Genomic DNA, 24,948 nt, shown 5'->3' with positions numbered 1-24,948 from the left:
ACCACGTTCATTCTGACAGTAGGTGAAGTGGGAGGGTCGGACGGTTTCTTTCTGCTGGACTGGCCGGTCTCATGACTTTGCTTCCAGTGGGCTGATGTTCTTTGAGCCTGGGAGAGCACATTTCCACTGAAATGATCTACAAAAGCTGATGAAAGATATTTATTTTATTCTGGATAGTAAATAGTGTTTTTCCTAACGCTACAGGTAGATCTAAAATAAATACATTTGTCTCTGTTCCATTGAGTCTACAGCACAGGGCCAGGCCAGTTGGCTCAATTGGTCTGTGTCAGTATTTATGCTCCACATGAGCCTCCCCCTCGTCATCTCCCCCCATCAGCATATCCTTCTATTCCTTTCTCCCTCAGGTATGTATCCAGCTTCCCCTTCAATGTATTCATGCTGTTCACCTCAACCACTCGCTGTAATAGTGAGTTCTACAGTCTCACCACTCGCTGGTAAAGAGGTTTCACATTAAATCCCTATTAGATTATTGAATCTCTGAAAATGCACACAGCATTTATAACAAAAAGGATGAATTGTCAGCGCGGATAGAGATAAATGTGTGTGTCCTGATAGACATTACAGAGACTTAGTTGAAAGGTGACCTAGGCTGGGATCTAAATATTGAAGGGTATTTGACATAATGGAATGGCAGGAAGCTAGGAAAAGGTGATAGGATCTCTCCCATTAATTAACGATGACATTAGTTCAGTACAGAGCTACCACCTTAGCCTGAAAGATCAGGATGAAGGATCGGTTTGGGTCAAGATAAGAAATGGTAAAGGTGTGAGGTCTCTTGTGGGAGTATTTAATGGGCCCCTTACCTATGTTACACTGAACTGATTTTTTTATTTTGAACATGACACTATAATAGTATATTTATTTACTAGTGTGACAAACGGGCTTACATTAACACTGCAATGAAGTTACTGTGAAAGTCCTTTAGTTGCCACAACCCAGCGCCTGTTTGGGGAGACTGAGGGAGAATTTAGCATGGCCAATGTGCCTTACCAGCACGTCCTTTGGACTATGGGAGGAAACCGGAGCACCTGGATGAAACCCACGCAGACACGGGGAGAACATGCAGACTCTGCACAGACAGTCACCCAAGCCGGGAACTGGCCATGGGTCCCTGGTGCCGTGAGGCAGCAGTGCTAACCACTGTGCCACCGTGCCGCACTAAGATACTATATTGCACTGCCCATAAATAAAATAAACACCTGATCAAAAAGGACTAGGAAAAAGTATAAACTTATAAATCTCAACTCCTTTTCACAAATACAGATCAAATACTTCATCATTCCCATTTCCCAGTCACATAATTTTCTAATTATTGTGATTATTCAAATAGTATTTCTATTAAACTCATAGATAATACCATTATTTAATTCCATGACTTTATATAAACTAACATTTGAAGCTTATACATTGTTTTAAAGCTGTATTTACACATATTTTCAAATCTTCACCCAAAGCATTCCAAAGATTCATCCACAAACTGAAATATACACAGACTTCAAAGTTGTACAAACATAACATTTTTTAAACTTGTTTTTTTCTATTTAATTCATGATCATCATCCCTTAAAGTCAACAGTTTCTTTGCAAATTTTCAGGCAAAGATTCATTTTTTGCTTCATCCAAAATCATTGCAGTTTTCAGTTCAACTGACTTCCTAAACTTTAAAACCTGGACATTTTATAAACAATTTGTTGCTAAGTTCTTGAAAATTCACTTTATTACTATTCATTTGGCTTTTTTCTGTAACATGTAGATCGGATTAATAAAGTTAAAGTTTGATGTTTATTTATTAGTGTCACAAGTAGACTTACATTAACACTGAAATGAAGTTAATGAAAATCCCCCAGTCACCACACTCCGGCACCTGTTCAGCTACACTGAGGGAGAATTTAGCATGGCCAATGCACCTAACCAGCACGTCTTTCGGACAGTAGGAGGAAACCGGAGCACCCGGAGGAAATCCACGCAGGCGCAGGGAGAACGTGCTGACTCCACACAGTGACCCAAGCCAGGAATCAAACCTGGGTCCCTGGCACTGAGAGGCAGCACTGCTAACCACAGTGCCGCCATGTCGCCCAAATATTCATGCTTTATAACGTTTCCCCAAACCTCTGAAGAATCATTTCAAATGAACAATACAAAATATGCAATGACTGCAGATCCAATATGGGCGGCACGGTAGCACAGTGGTTAGCACTGCTGCTTCACAGCTCCAGGGTCCCGGGTTCGATTCCCGGCTCGGGTCACTGTCTGTGTGGAGTTTGCACATTCTCCTCGTGTCTGCGTGGGTTTCCTCCCGGTGCTCCGGTTTCCTCCCACAGTCCAAAGATGTGCAGGTTAGGTTGATTGGCCATGCTAAAAATTGCCCCTTAGGGTCCTGAGATGTGTAGGTTTGAGGGATTAGCGGGTAAATATGTAGGGATATGGGGGTAGGGTCTGGGTGGAATTGTGGTCGGTGCAGACTCGATGGGCCGAATGGCCTCCTTCTGCACTGTAGGGCTTCCATGATAAATTTAGTCTTACTCAGAATTTCAATACTCTTTGATTATTTTGTTTTAATATATTGTATATGTGGTTCCCAACAAAATATATGGTCTAGGAGAACACCCAGAACTATATTTCCATATTGGGGAGGCGATGGTGTAGTGGCAGTGTCACAGGACGAGTGGCCCAGAGACTCAGGGTAATGCTCTGGGGACCCAGGTTCGAATCCTATTGTGGCAACTGGTGAAATATAAATTAGATGAAAATCTGGGATTAAATGTCTAATGATGATTAGGAATTATTGTCGATTGTCATAAATGCCCATCTGGTTTATTGATGTCCTTTAGGGAAGCAAATCTGCCAACCTTATCTGGTCTGACCAACATGTAACTCCAGATCCACAGCAACATGGTTACCTTTAATTGCCCTCTCAGTTCAAGGACAATTAGGAATGGGCAATAAATGCTGTCCCAGTGACACCCACATCCCATGAATAAATAAATGTTGACATTGTCTGTGGGGAGAGAATAGAGCCAACGTTTCGAGTCTAGATGACCCTTCATCAGAGGGGTCTGACCCCTCTTCTATTTTTGTAAATGTTGACATTGTTTATTATATTAACCAAGGGATTTACTTCACCAAATAACATAAACTTCGTTCCACTCAGAGTCGGTCACAATTCATTTTTGACAAACAATATTTTTATTTTCTCCAATTCAGCACTAACAATTTCAATAAGCTCTTGAAGATCCCACCCAGAATAAAACATATTGGCATCATCTGCAAACAAAACTAATTGTAATAACTTTGATACATTCCAAATGTCATTAATATATAAAATAAACAATTTAAGGCCCAAAACAGATCCCTGTGAAACTCCACACAGAATATTCACAAAATCTGATTCACATCATCGACTGTTACAAATTGTTGAGATTTTCCAAATAACTTCTGAGCCACTTATTCACTACTCCCCTAATCCCTTGTTTTAAGTAATATTCCATGGTCAATTGTATCAAAATCTGTGTAAGATCAGTAAAAACCTCTATTGTAAATTGTCTTTTTGTCCACAGCATTCGTCATTTTCTCCACAAATTCCATCAGTGATAGTGAGATAGACCGACTTGGTCTGACTATTACACAGTGAGTTACATTGAGCAATGGAATTATCAGACCATTTAGCAAATGACTTCTCTTTTCTCTGCAAAATGAGAAAAGTGAACACACTCTCCTGAAATTAGTATAATCATGTAGTATAATATGCCCGGCTAGCTCAGTCGGTAGAACGTGAGACTCTTAATCTCAGGGTCGTGGGGCTTTCGACAAGGTCCCTCATGGTCGGCTCATCCAGAAGATGAAGATGCATGGGATTCACGGTCACTTGGCCACTTGGATTCAGAATTGACTTGCCCATAGAAGTCAGGGAGTAGTGGTGGAGGGTGTTTTTCTGACTGGAGGTCCATGACTAGTGGTGTTCTGCAGGGATCCGTACTGGGACCTGCGCTATTTGTGATATATATAAATAACTTGGATGAAAACGTGGATGGGTGGGTTAGTAAGCTTGCAGATGACACAAAACTAGATGGAGTTGTAGATAATGTCAAAGGTTGTCAAAGGATACAGTGGGATGTAGATCAGCTGTAGATATGAGCGGAGAAATGGCAGATGGATTTTAATCCGGGCAAGTGTGAGGTACTGCACTTTGGGAGATCAAATATTAAGGATAAGTATACAGTTCATGTACAGAGGTCTTGGGGTTCAAGTCCATAGCTTCCTGAAATTAGCCACACAAATATTTATCGGTAAAGAAGGCATATGGCATGCTGGCCTTTATTGAGTACAAGAGTCAGCGTGTCATGTTGCAGCTTTATAAAACTTTGTTTGGGCCGCACTTAGAATATTGTGTTCAATTCTGGTCGCCACATTACAGAAAGGACGCAGAGGTTTTGATGAAGATGCAGAAGAGGTTTCCCAGGATGCTGCCTGGATTGGAGGGTGTGAGCGACTGACAAACGAGGGTTGTTTTCTCGATAGCGGTGGAGGGTGAGGGGAGACCTGATAGCAGTCTTTAAAATGAGAGACGTAGAATCTTTTCCTCAGAGTTGATATGTCTAATACCAGGGGGCATGCACTTAAGGTGAGACGGGGAAAGTTCAAAGGAGATGTGAGAGGTAGGTTGTTTTACACAGAGAGTGGTAGGTGTCTGGAACACGCTGCCAGGGATGGTGGTGGAGGCAGATACGATAGGGGCGTTTAAGGGGGTTTTAAATAAGCACATGAATATGCAAGGAATAGAGGAATATGGACCAAGGGCAGGCAGAAAGGAATAGTTTAATTTGGCATCATGTTTGACACAACATGGTGAGCTGAAGGGTCTGTTCCTGTGCTGTACTGTTCTACGTTCTATTTGTGATCTCCATTTAGAAAAAGGAAATAGAGGCACTGGAGAAGGGGCAAGAAAGATTCACAAGAATAATCCCAGAACTGTAATCACTTGTGAACTCACTGGTGTTTCACCAAGTTTGCTGACTGAGTGAATCCCTTCCCAGTCAGAGCAGGTGACCAGCCTCTGCCTGGTGTGAACTCACTGGTGGGACACGAGTCCCCGAGAGCTTTTGAAGCCACGCCCACATTTAAAGAGTCTCTCCTGGGTGTGATGATGTTGTGTCTGGGCAGGCTGGATAACTGAGTAAATCCTTTCGCACACACCGAGCAGGTGAATGGTTTCTCCCCGGTGTGAACTCACTGGTGTTTCAGCAGTGTTGATGATATTCTAAACCTCCTTGAACAGTGAGAGCAGCTGAACGGCCTCTCCCCGGTGTGAATGTGCTCGGGGATCATCAGTTCCTGAGAGCTTCTGAAGCCGGCCTCTCAGGCACAGCATTTAAAGGGTCTCTCCTTGGAGTGAGTGGCTTTGTGTCTCAGCAGGATGGATGAAGTAGTGAATCCCTTCCCACACACAGAGCAGGTGAATGGTCTCTCCCCAGTGTGAACTCGCTGATGTTCCCTCAGGCTGGATGACCTTTTAAACCTCTTTGAGCAGTGAGAGCAGCTGAACGGTCTCTCCTCAGTGTGAATGCGCTGGTGGGACACCAGATCCTGAGAGCTTTTGAATCCGCTCCCACAGTCAGAGCATTTAAACGGTCTCTCATTAGTGTGAGTGACTTTGTGTCTGCGCAGGTGGGATGAAGTAGTGAATCCCTTCCCACACACCGAGCAGGTGAATGGTCTCTCCCCGGTGTGAACTCGATGGTGTTTCAGCAGGCTGTATGATGTTCTAAACCTCTTTGTGCAGTGAGAGCAGCTGAACGGTCTCTCCTCAGTGTGAATGCGCTGGTGGGACATCAGATCCTGAGAGCTTTTGAATCCATTCCCACAGTCAGAGCATTTAAATGGTCTCTCATTGGAGTGAGTGGCTTTGTGTTTCTGCAGGCTGGATGACTGACTGAATCCCTTCCCACACACAGAGCAGGGGAACGGCCTCTCCGCGGTGTGAACTCGCTGGTGTCTCCGCAGTTCGGATGAAGTTCTAAATCTCTTTGTGCAGTGAGAGCAGCTGAACGGTCTCTCCTCAGTGTGAATGCGCTGGTGGGACATCAGTCCATGAGAGCTTTTGAATCCGCTCCCACAGTCAGAGCATTTAAAGGGTCTCTCATTGCTGTGAGTGAGATTGTGTCTGCACAGGTTTGATGAATGAGTGAATCCCTTCCCACACACCGAGCAGGTGAACAGTCTCTCCCCGGTGTGAACTCGTTGGTGCTCCCGCAGGTGGGATGATGTTCTAAATGTCTTTGTGCAGTGAGAGCAGCTGAACGGTCTCTCCTCGGTGTGAATGCGCTGGTGGATCATCAGTTCCCGAGAGCTTTTGAAACCACTCCCACAGTCAGAGCATTTAAAGGGTCTCTCATTGGTGTGAGAGAGATTGTGTTTCTGCAGGCTGGATAACTGAGTGAATCCCTTCCCACACACAGAGCAGGTGAATGGCCTCTCCCCAGTGTGAACTCGTTGGTGTCTCTGCAGATTAGGTAAGTCAGTGAATCCCTTCCCACACACAGAGCAGGTGAATGGTCTCTCCCCAGTGTGACTGTGTTGATGAATTTCCAGCTCAGATGGGAACCTGAATCCCTTCCCACATTTCCACGGTTTCTCCATGGTGCGGGTGTCCTTGTGACTCTCCAGGTTAAACAATCAGTTAAATCTCACACAGAACACGGGTACAGTCTCTCCCCACTGTGAATGCTGCGATGTATTTTCAGGCTGTGTAACTGGTTAAAGCTCTTTCCACACTCAGTGCACTGGAACACTCTCACTCGGGTGTGTGTATCTCAGTGCATTTCTAGTCACAGCGATGTTTACAATCTTTTGAAGCCAAGAGGCCAAACAAACATTTCTCCTGCTCGATTCAAAGGCCGATGATTTCAGGTCCCAAGAAATCGAGTCACTCTGTCAGATCTCGATGTGATGTTGGAGATTTCTGTCTGATTTCTCCTTGTCTAATATCCTGTAAGTCAATTTAGAAAAAACATCGCAATTCAGAATACGATCGAAATTCAAATCTACATTTCTAGTTTCTATGGAGCATTCATTAAAGACACAGTCATGGAGCATTAAACCTGCCCAGCAGGGCCTCCCGTATCAGCACACAGGCAGCTGCTTTGTGAGACTGCCAGCAGTACAGACAAGTCAGAGATAAGGGTGTCCTCAGAAGTGGGATTCATTGTGAAAGCTCAGGGACGGTTGATAAGATGCAGCAATTCTATGATTCTAATGAACATTCTTTCCCCTCTCATTCCCCAAAAGCTGTGAATCTCCATCCCACACACTCTCCCTCCATTCTCACTCTGCTGCATCTAATATTCACCCTCCCAATTCTCCTGAAGGTGCTGATTGAGGCTGATTGACAGATCCATGCTCACTGCTTCCTGTCCAGCACAGAAATCAGAAAAAATAGGAGCTGCAGTCAGCATTCGGCCCATCGAGTCTGCTCAACCATTCATTGAGATTATTGGTTGATCTACCTCTGCATTATTTTCCCCACACTGTCCCCCATATCCATCGATATCTTCAATATCTAGAAACCTATCAATCCCTCTCTTGAAAATTCTTGATGACTGAGGCTCTATCGTCCTCTGGGGTAGAGAATCCAAAACATCACCACATCCTTCAGTGATGAAATCCTTCCTCATCTGAGCTTTCTCTCCATTTTCCAGCCCGTTCCCAATAATTATTGACTCCCTTGTCATTCACAAACTGTCCAACTCATCCTTGAATATATTCAATCCCTCCACTGGTCCCTATGGAAGAGAAATCTAGATACTAACAATTCTCTGAGGGAAGAGATTGTTGGAAATATATAATATAGCTGCAGTCCAAAATTACACAGCCAGATATAATAAGTGTATTTTATTACAGAGCTATAAATAATATATCTAATCTGTCCCATATAACAACAGGGGAGCTGAAAGCCTCGTGGTATTATCACTAGACTATTAATCCAGAAACTTAGCTAATGGGGACCCAGGTTCGAATCCCGCCACAACAAATGGTGGAATTTGAATTTAAAAACAAAATCTAGAATTAAGAATCTACTGATGACCATGAAACCATTGTCGATTGACCAAAAAACCCATCTGGTTCATTAATGTGCTTTAGGGAAGGAAATCTGCCGTCCTTACCTAGTCTGGCCTACATGTGACTCCAGAGCCACAGCAATGTGGTTGACTCTCAACCAGCTTCTGAAATGGCCGAGCGAGCCACTCAGTTCAAGGGGAATTAGGGATGGGCAATAAATGCTGGCCCAGCCGGCAATGCCCGTGTCCCAAGGATGAATAAAACAACATCAGACACGTCTCTGTCCTGTATTAGTTTACTGTCCCCTTTAATATATTTCAGAAATTAGATGGGCACATGAAGGAAATAAAGTTGCAGGGGAACGGGAATATAGAAAGGGAATGGGACTGACTGGATTGTTCTACAGAGAGTCAGCATGGACTCGAGTTACTGAATGGACTCCTTCTGCGCTGTAATGACTCGATGAATGAAAATATATAACATAGCTTCAGTGCTACATTACAAAACGAGAAATAATAATAAACGTACTTTGTTACAGAACCATAAATAATATATCAAATCTACAATATAACAACACTAGGCATATCTCTGTCCTATATTAATTTATTGTTCTTTTAAATGTCAGCCTTCTCCTGGGGAAACCAGCCCTTTAATTGTGAACACTAGGAAAGGGACCTTTTAGCCAGACAAATCAATGTGTCAAGCTGAGGGAGCAAATGTCTTTAAGAGAGAGAGAGAGAGAGACCTGGGCCAACCTTTCCAGAGTATGCAGCCTCCCTGGATTCACTTTCTTTTCCTTCAGTTGCTGCAAGTCCCCAATTTCCCCCAGAATGAGAAAAGAATGGAAAGGGGGAGAAAAGAAAGTATTTTACTCACAGATGTTGGAGAGACAGGAGGAAGTTTGAGTCTGTCTGAAGCTCAATCTTCATTGAGAGAGAGCAGCAGCAGCAACTTTGCTGGGCAGGAATGAGCAGCTGAACAAGCTCATTGTCCACTTCCGCATTCAGACAATGGGGGCGCTCTGATTGGCTGGAGGACCAGTGAACTTCCGGTCCTCCAACTTTCCATTGGCCAACACCTCAGCCTGCAGGTCAAAAGGTTGGTTCCCCCGAACACGCGCATCTTCCCCTCTCCCTTGGACATGCGCAGTCACCGCGCGGCTTCTCGCTCTGGCCGGAACCGCCAGCTGGTTGCCTGGAAACCGTGGCTGGAAGAGGTGCAGGGGGAGGGGGAACATAGGGTGGGGGCGGGGCTCCCGGCCTGCTCAATGCGGAAGTTGTCCAATGAGCTTCAGATTGAAACTTACAATTATAACAGGACATGTGGCTGTTCGTCGCTGCCTCGCCCACGATCAGCACCAACACTGCCTTCCTGAACTGCTATCATGCCTGAGGTGTAGGTACACCCACAGTGCTGTTAGGGAGGGATTTCCAGCTACACATTCCACACTTCCTCTAGACTGTGGGTGGATACCAGATTGATACATTTCATTCAACTGCACCCAAGCTGAGTTATTCAAATCCCTTTATTGTACAGGACAATATATTCATGATTTCTTTAAAACAGAAATTCAACATTCCCATTTGATTTCAGGTATTAACATATTCTGTGAGTTTGTTCTTTATTGTCAATGTCAGGCTGGGGCTCTTCCCCTTGGAGCAAAGGAGGTTGAGGGGAGATTTGATAGAGGTGGACAAGATTCTGACAGGTTTAGATAAGGTGGACAAAGAAAAGCTGTTCCCATTAGCTGACAGGACAAGGATGAGGGGGTCACAGATTTATGGTTTTGGGTCAGAGAGGAAGGGGGGATGTGAGGAAGAATATTTTGATGCAGCGAATGGTAATGACCTGGTACTCGCTGCCTACGAGGGTGGAGGAAGTGGAGACAATAAACAATTACAAAGGAAATTGGATGGGCATTGGAAGGTTTCAAACAGAAATGCTGACGAAATATCTCTGAACTTCCTAACACCCTGTCACTCTGTGATCCTTGTGAAATCTGAAACCAGGTATTTGCAACAAGACTCAAAGAGCATCAGCCCACTGGAGGCAAAGTCATGAGACCGGCCAGTCCAGCAGAAAGAAACCCTCCGACCCTCCCCATTGACCAACTGTGAGAATGAACAAAATGCAATCCTGGATGTAATTGAGAGCAGAAACAATAGATTACAGAAATTACAGAAATCAATTACAGAAATCCTGTAATTGAGAGCAGAAACAATAACAGCAGAATCCAACCCCTGGAATCACTTGTGAACTTGTTGGTGTCTCAGCAGCTGGGATGAAACTCTGAATCCCTTCCCACACTGAGAGCAGGTGAACGGCCTCTCCCCAGTGTGAACTCGCTGGTGACTCCGCAGGGTGAATAAACTAGTGAATCCCTTCTCACACTGAGAGCAGGTGAATGGTCTCTCCCCAGTGTGAACACGCTGGTGGGTCTCCAGCTTAGCTAATTGACTGAACCCCTTCCCACACATAGAGCAGGTGAACGGCCACTCCCCAGTGTGAACTCGCTGGTGTCTCCGCAGGGTGGATAAATCAGTGAATCCCTTCCCACACTGAGAGCAGGTGAACGGTCTCTCCCCAGTGTGAACTCGCTGGTGTCTCTGCAGGGTGGATAAATCAGTGAATCCCTTCTCACACTGAGAGCAGGTGAATGGCCTCTCCCCAGTGTGAACTCGCTGGTGTGTCCGCAGGCTGGATGACCGAGTGAATCCCTCCCCACACTGAGAGCAGGTGAACGGTCTCTCCCCAGTGTGAACTCGCTGGTGTGTCTGCAGGCTGGATGACCGAGTGAATTCCTTCCCACACTGAGAACAGGTGAATGGTGTCTCCCCAGTGTGAGCTCGTTGGTGTCTCTGCAGGCTGGATAATCGACTGAACCCCTTCCCACACTGAGAGCAGGTGAACGGCCTCTCCCCAGTGTGAACTCGCTGGTGTGTCCGCAGGGTGGATAAATCAGTGAATCCCTTCTCACACTGAGAGCAGGTGAATGGCCTCTCCCCAGTGTGAACTCGCTGGTGTGTCCGCAGGCTGGATAACTGACTGAATCCCTTCGCACAGTGAGAGCAAGTAAATGGCCTCTCCCCAGTGTGGCTGCGCCGATGAGCTTCCAGATCAGATGGGTATCTGTATCTCTTCCCACAGTCCCCACATTTCCATGGTTTCTCCATGGTGCAGGTGTCCTTGCCTCTCTCTTCAGTTGAAGACTCGTCCACACACAGAACAGTCCCCCCACCCCCGCTGTGAATGGTGTGATATTTATTCAGGCTGTGTAACTGGTTCAAGCTCAGTGCACTGGAACACACTCACTCCAGTCTGGCAGTGTGTTGGCACTTTTCCAGTCACACTGATGTTTGAAATCTTTTCAAGTCATCAGGCCGGACAACCATTTCTCCTCGATTCAAAGGCCGATGATATTCAGGTCCCATGGAATATGACTCTGTCAGATCTAGACACAACGTTTGAGATTTCAGCCTGTGATTCCTCTTTCAGTATCCTGTAAAACAAGTTTACAGAGGTCATCAGTGTCAGTGCAGGATAGAAATTCAGAACACACAATTCTAGTTTCTATGGAACATTCTTTCCTCTCTCCAGACTCAAAACATTGGCTCTATTCTCTCTCTATCTGGGGGATAGCGTGGGAAATGATGCTGTGGTAGATCAGCCAATTCTCAATGAATGGTTGAGGCAGTTCGATGGGCTGAATGGCCAACTGCAGCTCCTGTTTCTTATGATTTCTGTGTCCAGGACAGGAAGCAGTGAGCATGGATCTGTTAATCAGCCTCAATCAGCACCTTCAGGAGAATTGGGAGGGTGAATATTAGATACAGCAGAGTGAGAATGGAGGGAGAGTGTGTGGGATGGAGATTTACAGCTTTTGGGAAATGAGAGAGGAAAGAATGTTCATTAGAATCATAGAATTCCTACATCTTATCAACTGTCCCTGATCCTTCACAATGAATCTCTCTTCTCAAGACACTCTTATCTCTGACTTGTCTGTTCTGCTCGCAGTCTCACAAAGCAGCTGCCTGTGTGCTGATACAAGGGGCCCTGCTCGGCAAGTTTAATGCTCCATGACTGTGTCTTTAATGACTGAATAACTATAGGAATATGGTCAAGTCAGCTAAATCACATGATGCTTTATGTTTCGGTTAGTAACTGTCCATTTTGTTAACATAGCACATTTGGATATATAAATACATATAAAAGCAAAATATTGCGGATGCTGGAATCTGAAACAAAAACAGAAAATGCTGGAAAATGTCAGCAGGTCTGACAGCATCTGTGGAGAGAGAATGGAGCCAACATTTAAAGTCTGGATGGCCCTTCATCAGAGTTCTGACAAAGGGTCATCCAGACTCGAAATGTTAGTCTATTCTCTCTCTATAAATATATATACGACAGCTGCCTCAGCCTTGGCCCACTCTAACACATGCACGAAGCAGTGCTGACTATGTGGAAATGCTCAGATTAAAGTTTCCTGCCTTCTCTTTAACAGCTAGTGAAAATGTTTTTCGGCTTGCAGACCTTCAAAGGAGTCAGTGTCTGCTATTTCAGCATGAACAGGCTAATCTTCACCTGCGTAGGCCCCAGAACATTCTGCTTTTCGGCCTTCACCAGAGGGTGAGCAAGGCCAGATTTCTCCATAACAAATACCAAAGGCGAGATATGGGGATATGCTATGCAAATAAAAGATTTGCAGGAGTCAATTTTTCATCGAATGCGAAAGGGTGAAAAGCTAGGATTTAATTGGCGAATATGTCCGTCAATGAAGGATTAGAAACATTCCTGGTTTCTGATTTGCTGTAATTGACTATTATTGCCAAGTTATTTTTCTGTAACATCAGAACCACTTGCGGGTGGAGTTTAATTTAGACAAATGCGAGGTGATGCATTTTGGTAGATTGATCCAGGGCAGGACTTACTCAATTAATGGTAGGGCGTTGGGGAGAGTTACAGAACAAAGAGATCTTGGGGTACATGTTCATAGCTCCTTGAAAATGGAGTCACAGGTGGACAGAATGGTGAAGAAGGCATTCGGCATGCCTGGTTTCATCGGTCAGAACACTGAATACAGGAGTTGGAATGTCTTGTTGAAGTGGGACAAGACATTGGTAAGGCCACACTTGGAATACTGTGTGTAATTCTGGTCACCCTATTATAGAAAGGATATTATTAAACTAGAAAGAGTGCAGAAAAGATTTACTAGGATGCAACCAGGACTTGATGGATTGAGTTATAAGGAGAGACTGGATAGACTGGGACTTTTTTCTCTGGAGCGTCGGAGGCTGAGGGTTGATCTTGTAGAGGTCTATAAAATAATGAGGGGCACAGATCAGCTCGATGGTCAATATCTTTTCCCAAAGGTAGGGGAATCTAAAACTAGAGGGGATAGGTTTAAGGTGAGAGGGGAGAGATACAAAAGTGTCCAGAGGGGCAATTTTTTCACACAGAGGGTGGTGAGTGTCTGGAACAAGCTGCCAGACGTAGGAGTAGAGGTGGGTACAATTTTGTCTTTTAAAAAGCATTTAGATAGTTACATGGGTACAATGGGCATAGAGGGATATGGGCCAAATGCGGGCAATTGGGATTAGCTTAGAAGTTTTTTTAAAAAAGGGTGGCATGGACAAGTTGGCCAAAGGACCTGTTTCCATGCTGTAAACCTCTATGACTATGTGTAAAAAACTTGCCTCAAACATCTCCATTAAACCTCGCCCCTCACACCTTAAACCTGTGCCTCCTTGTAATTGACTTCCATCCTGGGAAAAAGCTTCTGACTATCCACTCTGTCCATGCCCCTCATAATCTTGTAGAATTCTATCAGTTCACCCCTCAACCTCCGTTGTTCCAGTGAGAACAAACCAAGTTTCTCCAACCTCTTCTCATAACTAATGCCCTCCATACCAGGCAACATCCTGGTAAATCCTTTCTGTACCCTCTCCAAAGCCTCCTCCTTTTGAATGGACCTACCTCATATTAAGCTGATCTTTCTCTTCACCCTTTCTGTAACTGTAATACTACATTCTGCACTCTCTCCTTTCCTACTCCCCTATGTACTCTATGAACAGTATGCTTTGTCTGTACACCGCGCAAGAAACAATACTTTTCACTGTATCCCAATACATGTGACAATAATAAATCAAATCAAACCCATTGCTGCATTTCCTTCCTGAAGCCACATTTGTCCAGTGGGGCCTGGCCCCGGGAGGAAGCGCTGCAGCTGCCGTTGTGTTGGGTGTTGAGGAGGTGCCGCTAGTTCCTTATTGGGGGTGTTGAAGCCTCCACTGGGTGTGTGGAGCCTCCCCTCCCACCCACTGCCCCTAACGCTGCCTCCGCTTATCCGCCTCCTTCCCGCCTGAAGATCAGACAAACAAGCGCCTGTCCCTGGGGATGAGCCGCACTGCGCATGCCCAACGTCACAATGCCCGGGGACTGATTGACGGCGGTTCCGGGCCAAGAGGAAAAGGGGGCGGGGCTGGAGGACCGAGCGGGAGCGGCTGGTCCTCCAACCAGAGTGAATAGGGGAGGAGTCTGAAGCATGCGCAGTGCGGGTAATGGCGGCGGACGGACGGTTTTAACTCGGATCCAAGATCAGTTCAAGGTAGAGAGCGGCGCGCAGAGAGCGATGAATGTGGCGGGTGGGTGGAGAGCCTTCGTAAACATGTTGTTCAAATCCAAACCCTGGAAAATAACTTCCCGGGCACCCTGTTGGTACCAAATTGGAGGCGCAACTTGTCGTGTTGGGCTGGGCTGACGGCCGCCAATCTGTTGGTGGCAATGTCTATCAGTGCGCATGTGCGGCCGGCATCTTTGTAAGGGGCAATGTGCAGCAGGGATCGCCATGTTTGTAGGGGGCGCAGGAGTGTCTACCTTTGTGATGTATGGGACCTGAACCCACTGCCGTCCATGTTGTGCAAGTACATCCACCCTGCTGATAGGGAGGGAATTCCAGGATTTTGACCCAGCGACTGTGAAGGAATGGTGATATATTTCCAAAATGTGGAGATGCCAGCGTTGAATTGGGGTAAACACAGTAAGAAGTGTCACAACACCAGGTTAAAGTCCAACAGGTTTATTTGATAGCAAAAGCCACGAGCTTTCGGAGCCCCAAGCCCCTTCTTCAGGTGAGTGGGAGTTCTGTTCACAAACAGGGCATATAAAGATACAAACTCAATTTACAAAATAATGGTTAGAATGCGAGTCTTTACAGGTAATCAAGTCTTAAAGGTACAGACAATGTGAGTGGAGAGAGGGTTAAGCACAGGTTAAAGAGATGTGTATTGTCTCCAGCCAGGACAGTTAGTGAGATTTTGCAAGTCGTTGGGGTTACAGATAGTGTGACATGAACCCAAGATCCCGGTTGAGGCCGTCCTCGTGCGCGGAAATTGGCTATCAGTCTCTGCTCAGCGACTCTGCGTTGTCGTGAAGGCCGCCTTGGAGAATGCAGAGACTGATGGCCAAGTTCCGCACACATGAGGACGGCCTCAACCAGGATCTTGGGTTCATGTCACACCATCTGTAACCCCCACGACTTGCCTGGGCTTGCAAAATCTCACTAACTGTCCTGGCTGAAGACAATACACATCTCTTTAACCTGTGCTTAACCCTCTCTCCACTCACAGTGTCTGTACCTTTAAGACTGGATTACCTATAAAGACTCGCATTCCAACCATTATTTTGTAAATTGAGTTTGTCTTTATATGCCCTGTTTGTGAACTGAAATCCCATTCACCTGACAAAGGAGCAGCGCTCCGAAAGCTAGTGTCTTTTGCTACCAAATAAACCTGTTGGACTTTAGACCAATCGTTTGTATCCCTCCATTCCCAGGCTGCTCATGTGACAATCCAGGTAAGTCTTAAACGATGTCAGCGTGCCTGCCTCCACCAAAGACATAATTTCATTGCCTGGTAACTAACCTCCTTGAGCTCAGCTCATTCTGGGCTGGGAGTGTTTGATGGGGCGGTGTAGAGGGAGTTTATGAAAACTGTGCCTACTCTCTGGCGCTGTTTGGGGAAAGGATGTCCCAATTCTCCATTTTTAAAAGGTCAAAGAGAGGACCAGCTGGATTAAATGGTGTTGCTTTATGACATAATTTAATCGCCTGGTAACTAACCTCCTGGAACCCAGCTCATTATGGGCTGGGAGTGTTTGGTGGGGCAGTGCAGATGGAGTTTTTCTTATCCAAAGTGTTCCTCCTCTCTGGCACTGTTTGATGTGGCATGTAATGGGAGTTTTCCTTTGTACCTAGCTTGGGCAGTGCTTCCCCTGGGAGTTTTTCACAGGATGATTGAGAGAGAACTTTCCTCTGTACCTTAGATGGGTTGTACATACCTCAGGAGTGTTTGATGGGAAAGTGTAGAGGGAGCCTTGCACTGTCCCTCACAAGTGTTGCAATTGCCCTGCATGATTTCTACTTCACAACATGTGCATTAAATTTTGATTTGATTTATTGTCAAATGTATTGGGATCCACTGAAAAGTATTGTTGCTTGCACGCTATACAGACAAAGCATACCTTTCATGGAGTACATAGGGAGAAGGAAAGGATAGGGTGCAGGTACAGGTAGGGTGAAGAGAAAGATCAGCTTAATATATGATAGGACCATTCAAACATGACAGTAAGGAAGAAGTTGTTCTTGAGTCGTTTGGTACATGTTTTCAGACTTTTGCATAAATTTACTGAGAAGGTGGTGGTGAGCTGCCTTCCTTCAGTCCATGTGTTGTAGGTACACCCATAGTGCTGTTAGGGAGGGAATTACAGGATTTTGATCCAGTGACAATGAAGGAACGGTGATGTATTTCCAAGTTAGGAAGGTGTGTGGCTCGGAGGGGAATTTCCAGCAGGTGGTGTTCCCATGTGTCTGCTGTCCTTGTCCTTCCAGATGATGGTGGTTGTGTGTGTGGGAAGAGATTGACTCAGTCATTTATCAGCTTTGTTTGTGGGAATACATTTGTTGACAACGGATCCACTGCTTTTCGGTATTTTCCTAATACACCACAATCCAGTTGCCCCCTCAAAACTTCACGGTTACTTCTGTTAGGATTTAAGACTCCTGTTTCAGATTGAGTAACATTGTTTTCAAACTTAGTGTAAAATTCTATTATAAATTTATTATATATTTCGCTCTCATCCAACCTCACTAAAAACAGATCACCTCTGATCAGCATCACATTTCTGTCTGCGCATCGAGGTACCCTGAGGTTGTGAAAGGCACTATATAAATGAAAATTCTTCCAACTGCAGCCCAGTTGCTGTGGTTATCAGCAACAGCATCAAGACTCCCCTGTTTTATAATGAACAAGGTTCACCCCCGAATCTGATTAACAGCAGTAATAACTGCTGAATCAGAACAGTGCAGTTGCTTGTGAACCCACTGGTGTCTCACAAGGTTGGATGATTGAGTGAATCCCTTCCCACACACTGAGCAGGTGAATGGCCTCTCCCCGGTATGAACTTGCTGGTGTCGCAGCAGGATTGATGATTCAGCAAATCCCTTCCCACACACACAGCAGGGGAATGGTCTCTCCCCGGTGTGAACTCGCTTGTGTCTCAGCAGGGCCGATGACTCAGTAAATCTCTTTTCACACACACAGCAGGTCAACGGTCTCTCCCCGGTGTGAACTCGCTGGTGTGTCAGCAGGTGGGATGCAGGTGAAAGGTTTCTCCCCGGTGTGAACCTGCTGGTGTCGCAACATGTTTGAAAATCGAGTGAATCCCTTTTCGCACAGGGGGCAGGTGAATGGACTCTCCCCAGTGTGACTGCATTGATGAATTTCCTGATCAGAGGGATAACAGAATCCCTTCCTGGTATCCCCACATTGCCCACATGGACTCTCCCCAGTGTGACCAAATCGATTAGTTTCCTGATCAGAGGGATAATGGAATCCATTCCCAGTATTCCCACATTGTCCACACGGACTCTCCCTGTTTCGGTTACACTTGTGCCTTCCCATAACAGTCGATTGGTTGAATCCAGATCCACATGTGGAACACGTGTACAGTTTGTCTTCGCTGTGACTGCTGCTCTCCCCTTCCATGATGCCAATGATATTCAGTCCTGAATCGAGTGACTCGGTTAGATTGATGTGATGTCTAGTCTGAGCTTCCTGTCCATTTAACCATTTATATCAGTAATTACTGTAAAGAAAAAAGGACAAATTCAGGGTGGACAGTTTTATAACTTTACATTTTTATTCCCCTAAATCCAGCTCTCTTCTTTGTTGAAATGAGTCTCTCTCACAATACTTCTGTCCTGTTCAAATGACAACTGCATAGAGGGACAGTGTCCCTTTAAATATGCAGATCACCTGCCAGCACCACACATGCTCAGTTGGCTCAGGCCAATGGGACTGGCGCGGTGCCTCCACACTGGGCTGCTGGGTAAGGAGCTACAGCAGATGAGCTGGGGTGGGGTGGGGTGGGGTCAGGTGACGTTACGGGGATTGAAATATCTGGTATTAGTGATGGTGTGGATATGTGGTCAGAAACTCATCTTGGGGTCAAATCTGACATGGAGATTGTGAAGAGTGTGATTCAGCTTCAGACAGCTCCCAGGGAGAGGGATGGACTTGGCAGTTAGGGAACAGAATTTGTAGTGGTGACTGAAGACAATGACTTTGGTCTTCCCAATTTTTAATTGGAGGAAATTTCTGTTGATCCAGTACTGAATGTGGGATAAGCAGTTTGATAATTTAGTAACAGTGGAGGAATGGAGAGGGATGGGTAGAGCTGGGTGTTGTCAGTGTAGATGGGAAAACTAACACGGTGCTTTTGGATGATGTCATTCAGTGGCAGCATGTGGATGAGAAATAGGAGGGGCCAAGGATAGATCCTTGGGGCTCACCGAGTTCAGGGGGTTTGGAGAGGAAAGGGAGATTGGAGATGGGGCAATAGTTGGCAAAGACTGGGATTGAGTGTTTTTTTCAGGGTGGGTGATTTCAGAGGATTCAAAAGTGAGGGGGACAGTACCAGGGAAAAGAGAGAACCATTAACAATATCACCAAATGTGGGGAAGTTGGATGATCAGCAATTTAGTGAGAATAGGGTTGATGGAGAACGGGGTGGGTCTCATGGACAAGATAAACATGGAGCGGGCACGAGGGGAGATAGGAGAGAAACTGGAGAAAGATGTCTGTTCTGGGCTTGGTCAAGAGGGAACTTTAGACATGGTTTGTCCCAGTAGGCGCGTGGAAGGGAGGGATACAGCAGCGGCAGCTGATCAAATTATCTCAATCTTAGTAACAAAGAAGCTTCATGAACTCCTCACACTTGTTGGAGGTGAGAATGGAGGAGATGGGCGAGAAAGAGACCTTCAGAAGGAACTAACTAATGTTTGAGGTGTTAAAAGATTCAACATAATGTGCGAACACAATGTTGACTTATTTAACTTTTATCCAGAGTATTAGCCCATGTAACTGGGTTGAAGTTTACCAACTAAGCTTTGACAAAGGGTCATCTGGACTTGAAACGTCAGCTCTTTTCTCTCTTTAAAGATGCTGCCAGACCTGCTGAGATTTTCCAGCATTTTCTCTTTTGGTTTGAAGTTTACCAACATGAACAGAAACAGACCCCAATGAACATGGATCAGTCCTGATCTTATTAACAGTAAAATCTAATCACCTTAGTTACCTATGAACTCGCTGGTGTGTCAGCAGGGGGGATGACTGAGTGAATCCCTTCCCACACTGGGAGCAGGTGAATGGTTTCTCCCCAGTGTGAACTCGCTGATGTACAGTGAGATCAGATGATGTCTTGAACCCAGCGTCACAGTGAGAGCACCTGAATGGTTTCTCGTCGGTGTGGACACGTCGATGGCGCATCAGTTCCCTGGAACTTTTAAAACACTTCTCACAAGTCTGGGCATTTAAAAGGTCTCTCCTCAGTGTGAACTCGTTGATGGTGGAGCAGTTGCCGGGAACTTTTGTCGCACTTCCTGCAGTCTGGACATTGAAATGGTCTCTTCTCATTGTGAACACTCTGGTCATTCAGCAGAGTGGATAACTGAGTGAATCCCTTCCCACACTCAGAACAGGTGAAAGGTCTCTCCCCAGTGTGAATTCTCTGGTGTATCCGCAGGTTAGATGACCGACTGAACCCATTCCCACACACAGAGCAGGTGAATGTCCTCTCCCCGGTGTGACTACACTGGTGCTCAGTGAGTTGAGATGATTGTTTGAACCCAGTCCCACAATGAGAGCATCTGAATGGCCTCTCGTCACTGTGAGCACGTTGATGGAGTATCAGGTCCCGGGAACTTTTATAGCACTTCGCACAGTCTGGACATTTAAATGGTCTCTCGTCAGTGTGAACTCGCTGGTGCACCATCAAGTCAGAGGACCGAGCGAATCCTTTCCCACACTCTGAGCAAGTGAATGGTCTCTTCCCAGTGTGAACTCGCTGGTGTCTCAGCAGGTTGCCTGACTGAGCGAATCCCTTCCCACAGTTGGAACAATTGAAAGGTCTCTCTCCAGTGTGAACTCACTGGTGTTGCAGCAGGCTGGATGAGCGAGAGAATCCCTTCCCACACTTGGAGCAAGTGAATGACCTCTCCCCGGTGTGTCTGGGCCAATGTGTTTCCACTTCAGGTGGGGAACTGAATCCCTCCCCACATTCCCAGCATTTCTCCCCACTGTGAACGGTGCTTTTTCCTTCCATGTTCAAAATTCACAAATATTCAGCTGACAATAAATTGGGTGACTCCATCTGATCCTGATGGGATGTTTGGTTTGAGTTTTCTGATTGGAAATCCTCCACTTCAGATGATCTGAAATTGATTTTAAACAGAAAAAAGGGGGTGAGAAAGAACTCACAAAAGGCAGGTTGTGAAATTGAGCTGAATTAATCTGGTCATTTATGGGGCTGGCACAAGGAAAAAGTGACTATGAAACCTGTTTGATCCTTTGTCAGAAGTGAAATGGTCACTAATGTCCTTCAGGGAAAAAAGCCTGCCTCTGGTCTGAGTCTACACAAGGTTCTGACCTCTGCAAGAACACAAGAAATAGGAGCAGGAGGAGGCCATTCAGCCTGTCGAAGCTGCTCTGCCTTTCAACCACATGTCATCATCATATTGAATGATGTAGCACCCTGGGCCAGAGAAATCTATGTTACAAGAGAGACAGAGAGAAAAACAGAGGGAAAGTAGCAAGAGACAGGGGCAAATGGAAGGCATTTTCTCGACCTAGAACTGAACCACAATCTCCTAAGCCCTCAACCTCCACCACCTGGATGGACCAGGGCAGCAAGAGTATGTGGACACCATCACCTGCAAGTTCCCCTCCAAGCTACATAGCATCCGAACTTGTCTGAAATCCTAGGTTCGATAAGCAGAAATGTCCCCCATTTAAATACTAAAGTTAAAGCTAAAGTTTATTTATTCGTCACAAGTAGGCTTTCATCAACACTACAATGGAGTTACTGTGAAATTCCCCTAGTCGCCACACTCCGGCACCTGTTCGGATCAATGCAGCTAACCAGCATGTCTTTCAGACTGTGGGAGGAAACCGGAGCACTCGGAGGAAACCCACGCAGGCACGGGGAGAACATGCAAGCTCCACGCAGACAGTGACCCAAGCCGGGAATCGAACCCAGGTGCCTGACGCTGTGAGGCAGCAGTGCGAACCACTGTGCCACCCATGGCACATATATTGACAAATGCTGATCTACAAACAAATGCTCACTGAAATACAATGCTTCATTTTAAGATGCACCAAGATTGTAAATGTCTTATCCTTGTTTTCCTCCATGGTTGCAATCATCCCAATCTCTGTAATCTCCTCCAGGCCCACACCCTCTGAGATCTCAGCACTCATCTAATTTTGACCACTTGAGCATTCCTGATTTTAATCGTTCCATCATTACTGATTTTGCCTATTTCAGAAGCTCTGGAATTTCCTCCTTAAACCTCTCTGATTCGCCACCTTATTTTTCTCAGTTAAAATTCTCCTTAAAAGCTAATATCTCGTCATGTGGCTCAATGTCAATTGTTATTTCATAACCTTTCTCTGAAATGTCTTTAAAAGTTTAATTCTATTCATGCACAATATAAATCCAAATAATGGTGACTGCCCTGGATATATATCATTGTTCTGCCTCATCAGTAAGAAACTGGAAGTGACAGGTTGATGGAGATTCTCACTTGGAGATAATCAAAATTGTTGCCCCCAACAAAGGTGGCGGCGATGGACACATTCTGCTGTTACTGCCCCGAACAAAGATGAGGCCGCGCATGCGCGCTGCTGCTAATGCCTGGATAAAGATAGCGGCCGCTGAACCCAGCTCTGTGAGAGGGGCAACGGTTCACGGGAAACGATGGGATATTTTTCCGCATTTGCGGTTTGTGTAACGTGTTTACGGAACGTATCCAGTCACTCACCTGATCCGTGGTTCCCTTCGTCTCGCCATTCTCTCCGTTACGGATGGCAGATCCAAAGAAAAAAATCTTGTCTCCGTCGCCATTAACTGGACTGCGCATGCTTCACTCACAGCCAAGCCCCGCCCCCTCATTCACTCTAATTGCTTGGAGGACCAGCCGCTCCCGATCGGTCCTCCAACCCCGCCCTCTCTCCCTATTGGCCCCAAGCTGCTGTCAATCACTCGCCAGGCAGTGTGAGGTATCCAGGAGAGGTCAATGTCGGGGGGCGTGGGCGTGTTTAGTGCAATCTGGATTCTCAGCACAGCAGCAGGAAACCTTTCCTCTTGTTTGGCTGCTCTAAGAAAATCTCCACGCAGTCAGTTCTGGATACAAGGTCTGTTCCTCTAGAATCATAAAATCCCGACAGTGCAGAAGGAGGCCATTTGGCCCATCAAGTCTGCACCAGGCCCCATCCCCACAACCCCATGCATTCACCTTGCTAGCCACCACCCCTCCCCCCCCCCCTCTCCAAACACCAAAGGGCAATTTAGCATGGCCAATCCACCTTACCTGCACATAGAAACATAACAGCGCAGTACAGGCCCTTCATCCTCGATGTTGTGCCGACCAGTGAAACCAATCTAAAGCCCCTCTAACCTACACTATTCCAATATCATCCATATGTTTATCCAATGACCATTTAAATGTCCTTAATGTTGGCGAGTCCACTACTGCTGCAGGCAGGGCATTCCACGCCCTTACTACTCTCTGAGTGAAGAACCTACCTCTGATATCTGTCCTATATCTATCACCCCTCAATTTAAAGCTATGTCCCCTCGTGCTAGCTATCACCATCTGAGGAAAAAGTCTCTCACTATCCACCCTATCTAATCCTCTGATCATCTTGTAAGCCTCTATTAAGTCACCTCTTAACCTTCTCTCTAACGAAAACAACCTCAAGTCCCTCAGCCTTTCCTCATAAGACCTTCCCACCATACCAGGCAACATCCTAGTAAATCTCCTCTGCACCCTTTCCAATGCTTCCACATCCTTCCTATAATGCGGTGACCAGAACTGTCCGCAATACTCCAAGTGCGGCTGGACCAGAGTTTTGTACAGCTGCAACATGACCTCCTGGCTCCGAAACTCAATCCCTCTACCAATAAAAGCTAACACTCCGTACGCCTTCTTAACAACCCTATCAACCTGGGTGCCAACTTTCAGGGATCTATGCACATGGACACCGAGATCTCTCTGTTCATCCACACTACCAAGTATCTTACCATTAGCCCAGTACTCTGTAATCCTGTTACTCCTTCAAAAGCGAATCACCTCACACTTTTCCGCATTGAACTCCATTTGCCTCCTCTCAGCCCAGCACTGCAGCTTATCTATGTCCCTCTGTAACCTGCAACAACCTTCTGCACTCCACAGCTCCACCAACTTTAGTGTCATCCACAAATTTACTAACCCATCCTTCTGCGCCCTCATCCAGGTCATTTATAAAAATGACAAACAGCAGTGGCCCCAAAACAGATCCTTGTGGTACACCACTAGTAACTGAACTCCAGGATGAACATTTCCCATCAACCACCACCTTCTTACAGCTAGCCAATTCCTGATCCAAACCGCTAAATCACCCTCAATCTCATGCCTCCGTATCTTCTGCAATAGCTTACCGTGGGGAACCTTATCAAACGCATTACTGAAATCCATATACACCACATCAACTGCTTTACCCTCATCCACCTCTTTGGTCACCTTCTCAAAAAACTCAATAAGGTTTGTGAGGCACGACCTACCCTTCATAAAACCGTGCTGACTATCCCTAATCAAATTATTCCATTCCAGATGATTATAAATCCTATCTCTTATAATCCTTTCCAAAACTTTGCCCACAACAGAAGTAAGGCTCACTGGTCTATAATTGCCAGGGTTGTCTCTACTCCCCTTCTTGAACAAGAGGACAACATTTGCTATCCTCCAGTCTTCTGGCACTATTCCTGTAGTCAATGACGACATAAAGGTCAAAGGCAAAGGCTCTGCAATCTCCTCCCTAGCCTCCCAGAGAATCCTGGGATGAATCCCATCCGGCCCAGGGGACTTATCTATTTTCACACTGTCCAGAATTGCTAACACCTCCTCCTTATTAACCTCAATCCCATCTAGTCCAATAGCCTGTATCTCAGTATTCTCCTCGACAACATTGTCTTTTTCCTGCGTGAATACTGACGAAAAATATTCATTTAGCGCCTCTCCTATCTCTTCATGCTCCACGCACAACTTCCCACTACCGTCCTTGACTGGCCCTAATCTTACCCTAGTCATTCTTTTATTCCTGACATACCTATAGAAAGCTTTAGGGTTTTCCTTGATCCTACCTGCCAAAGACCTCTCATGTTCCCTCCTGGCTCTTCTTAACTCTCTCTTTAGGTCCTTCCTGGCTAACTTGTAACTCTCAAGCGCCCTAACTGAGCCTTCACGTCTCATCTTTATATAAGTCTCCTTCTTCCTCTTCAC

At 45.8% G+C, this 24,948-nt stretch overlaps 3 protein-coding genes across 3 annotated transcripts in view; all 3 read right to left on the bottom strand.

The window, feature by feature from the left end:
* Positions 1–3,192: 3,192 nt before the first annotated feature.
* Positions 3,193–9,082, bottom strand: LOC144486595 (uncharacterized). Its single transcript, XM_078204642.1, has 2 exons — positions 8,952–9,082; positions 3,193–7,005 (listed from the first exon to the last, which is right to left on the bottom strand). Exon 2 carries the CDS (start codon positions 6,654–6,656, stop codon positions 5,376–5,378), a length of 1,281 nt encoding a protein of 426 aa, XP_078060768.1. The 5' UTR covers positions 6,657–7,005; positions 8,952–9,082; the 3' UTR covers positions 3,193–5,375.
* A 507-nt stretch (positions 9,083–9,589) lies between these two features.
* Positions 9,590–18,115, bottom strand: LOC144486604 (uncharacterized). The gene is made up of 3 exons (XM_078204652.1): positions 17,805–18,115; positions 17,387–17,755; positions 9,590–11,372 (listed from the first exon to the last, which is right to left on the bottom strand). Exons 1-3 carry the CDS (start codon positions 18,113–18,115, stop codon positions 10,322–10,324), a joined length of 1,731 nt encoding a protein of 576 aa, XP_078060778.1. The 3' UTR covers positions 9,590–10,321.
* Positions 18,089–24,948, bottom strand: part of LOC144486603 (uncharacterized) — a 64,734-nt gene continuing 57,874 nt past the window's right edge. Inside the window, 3 exon segments of the mRNA XM_078204651.1 lie at positions 18,089–18,215; positions 19,707–19,930; positions 19,932–20,554. Coding sequence (XP_078060777.1) covers positions 18,206–18,215; positions 19,707–19,930; positions 19,932–20,554 — 857 coding nt within the window. The 3' untranslated portion in view covers positions 18,089–18,205.

The sequence above is a fragment of the Mustelus asterias genome, unplaced genomic scaffold, assembly GCF_964213995.1.
Source record: "Mustelus asterias unplaced genomic scaffold, sMusAst1.hap1.1 HAP1_SCAFFOLD_410, whole genome shotgun sequence".
NCBI lineage: Eukaryota > Metazoa > Chordata > Chondrichthyes > Carcharhiniformes > Triakidae > Mustelus > Mustelus asterias.
Note: the sequence above shows the minus strand (reverse complement) of the source record. Positions and strands in the feature narration are given on the sequence as shown.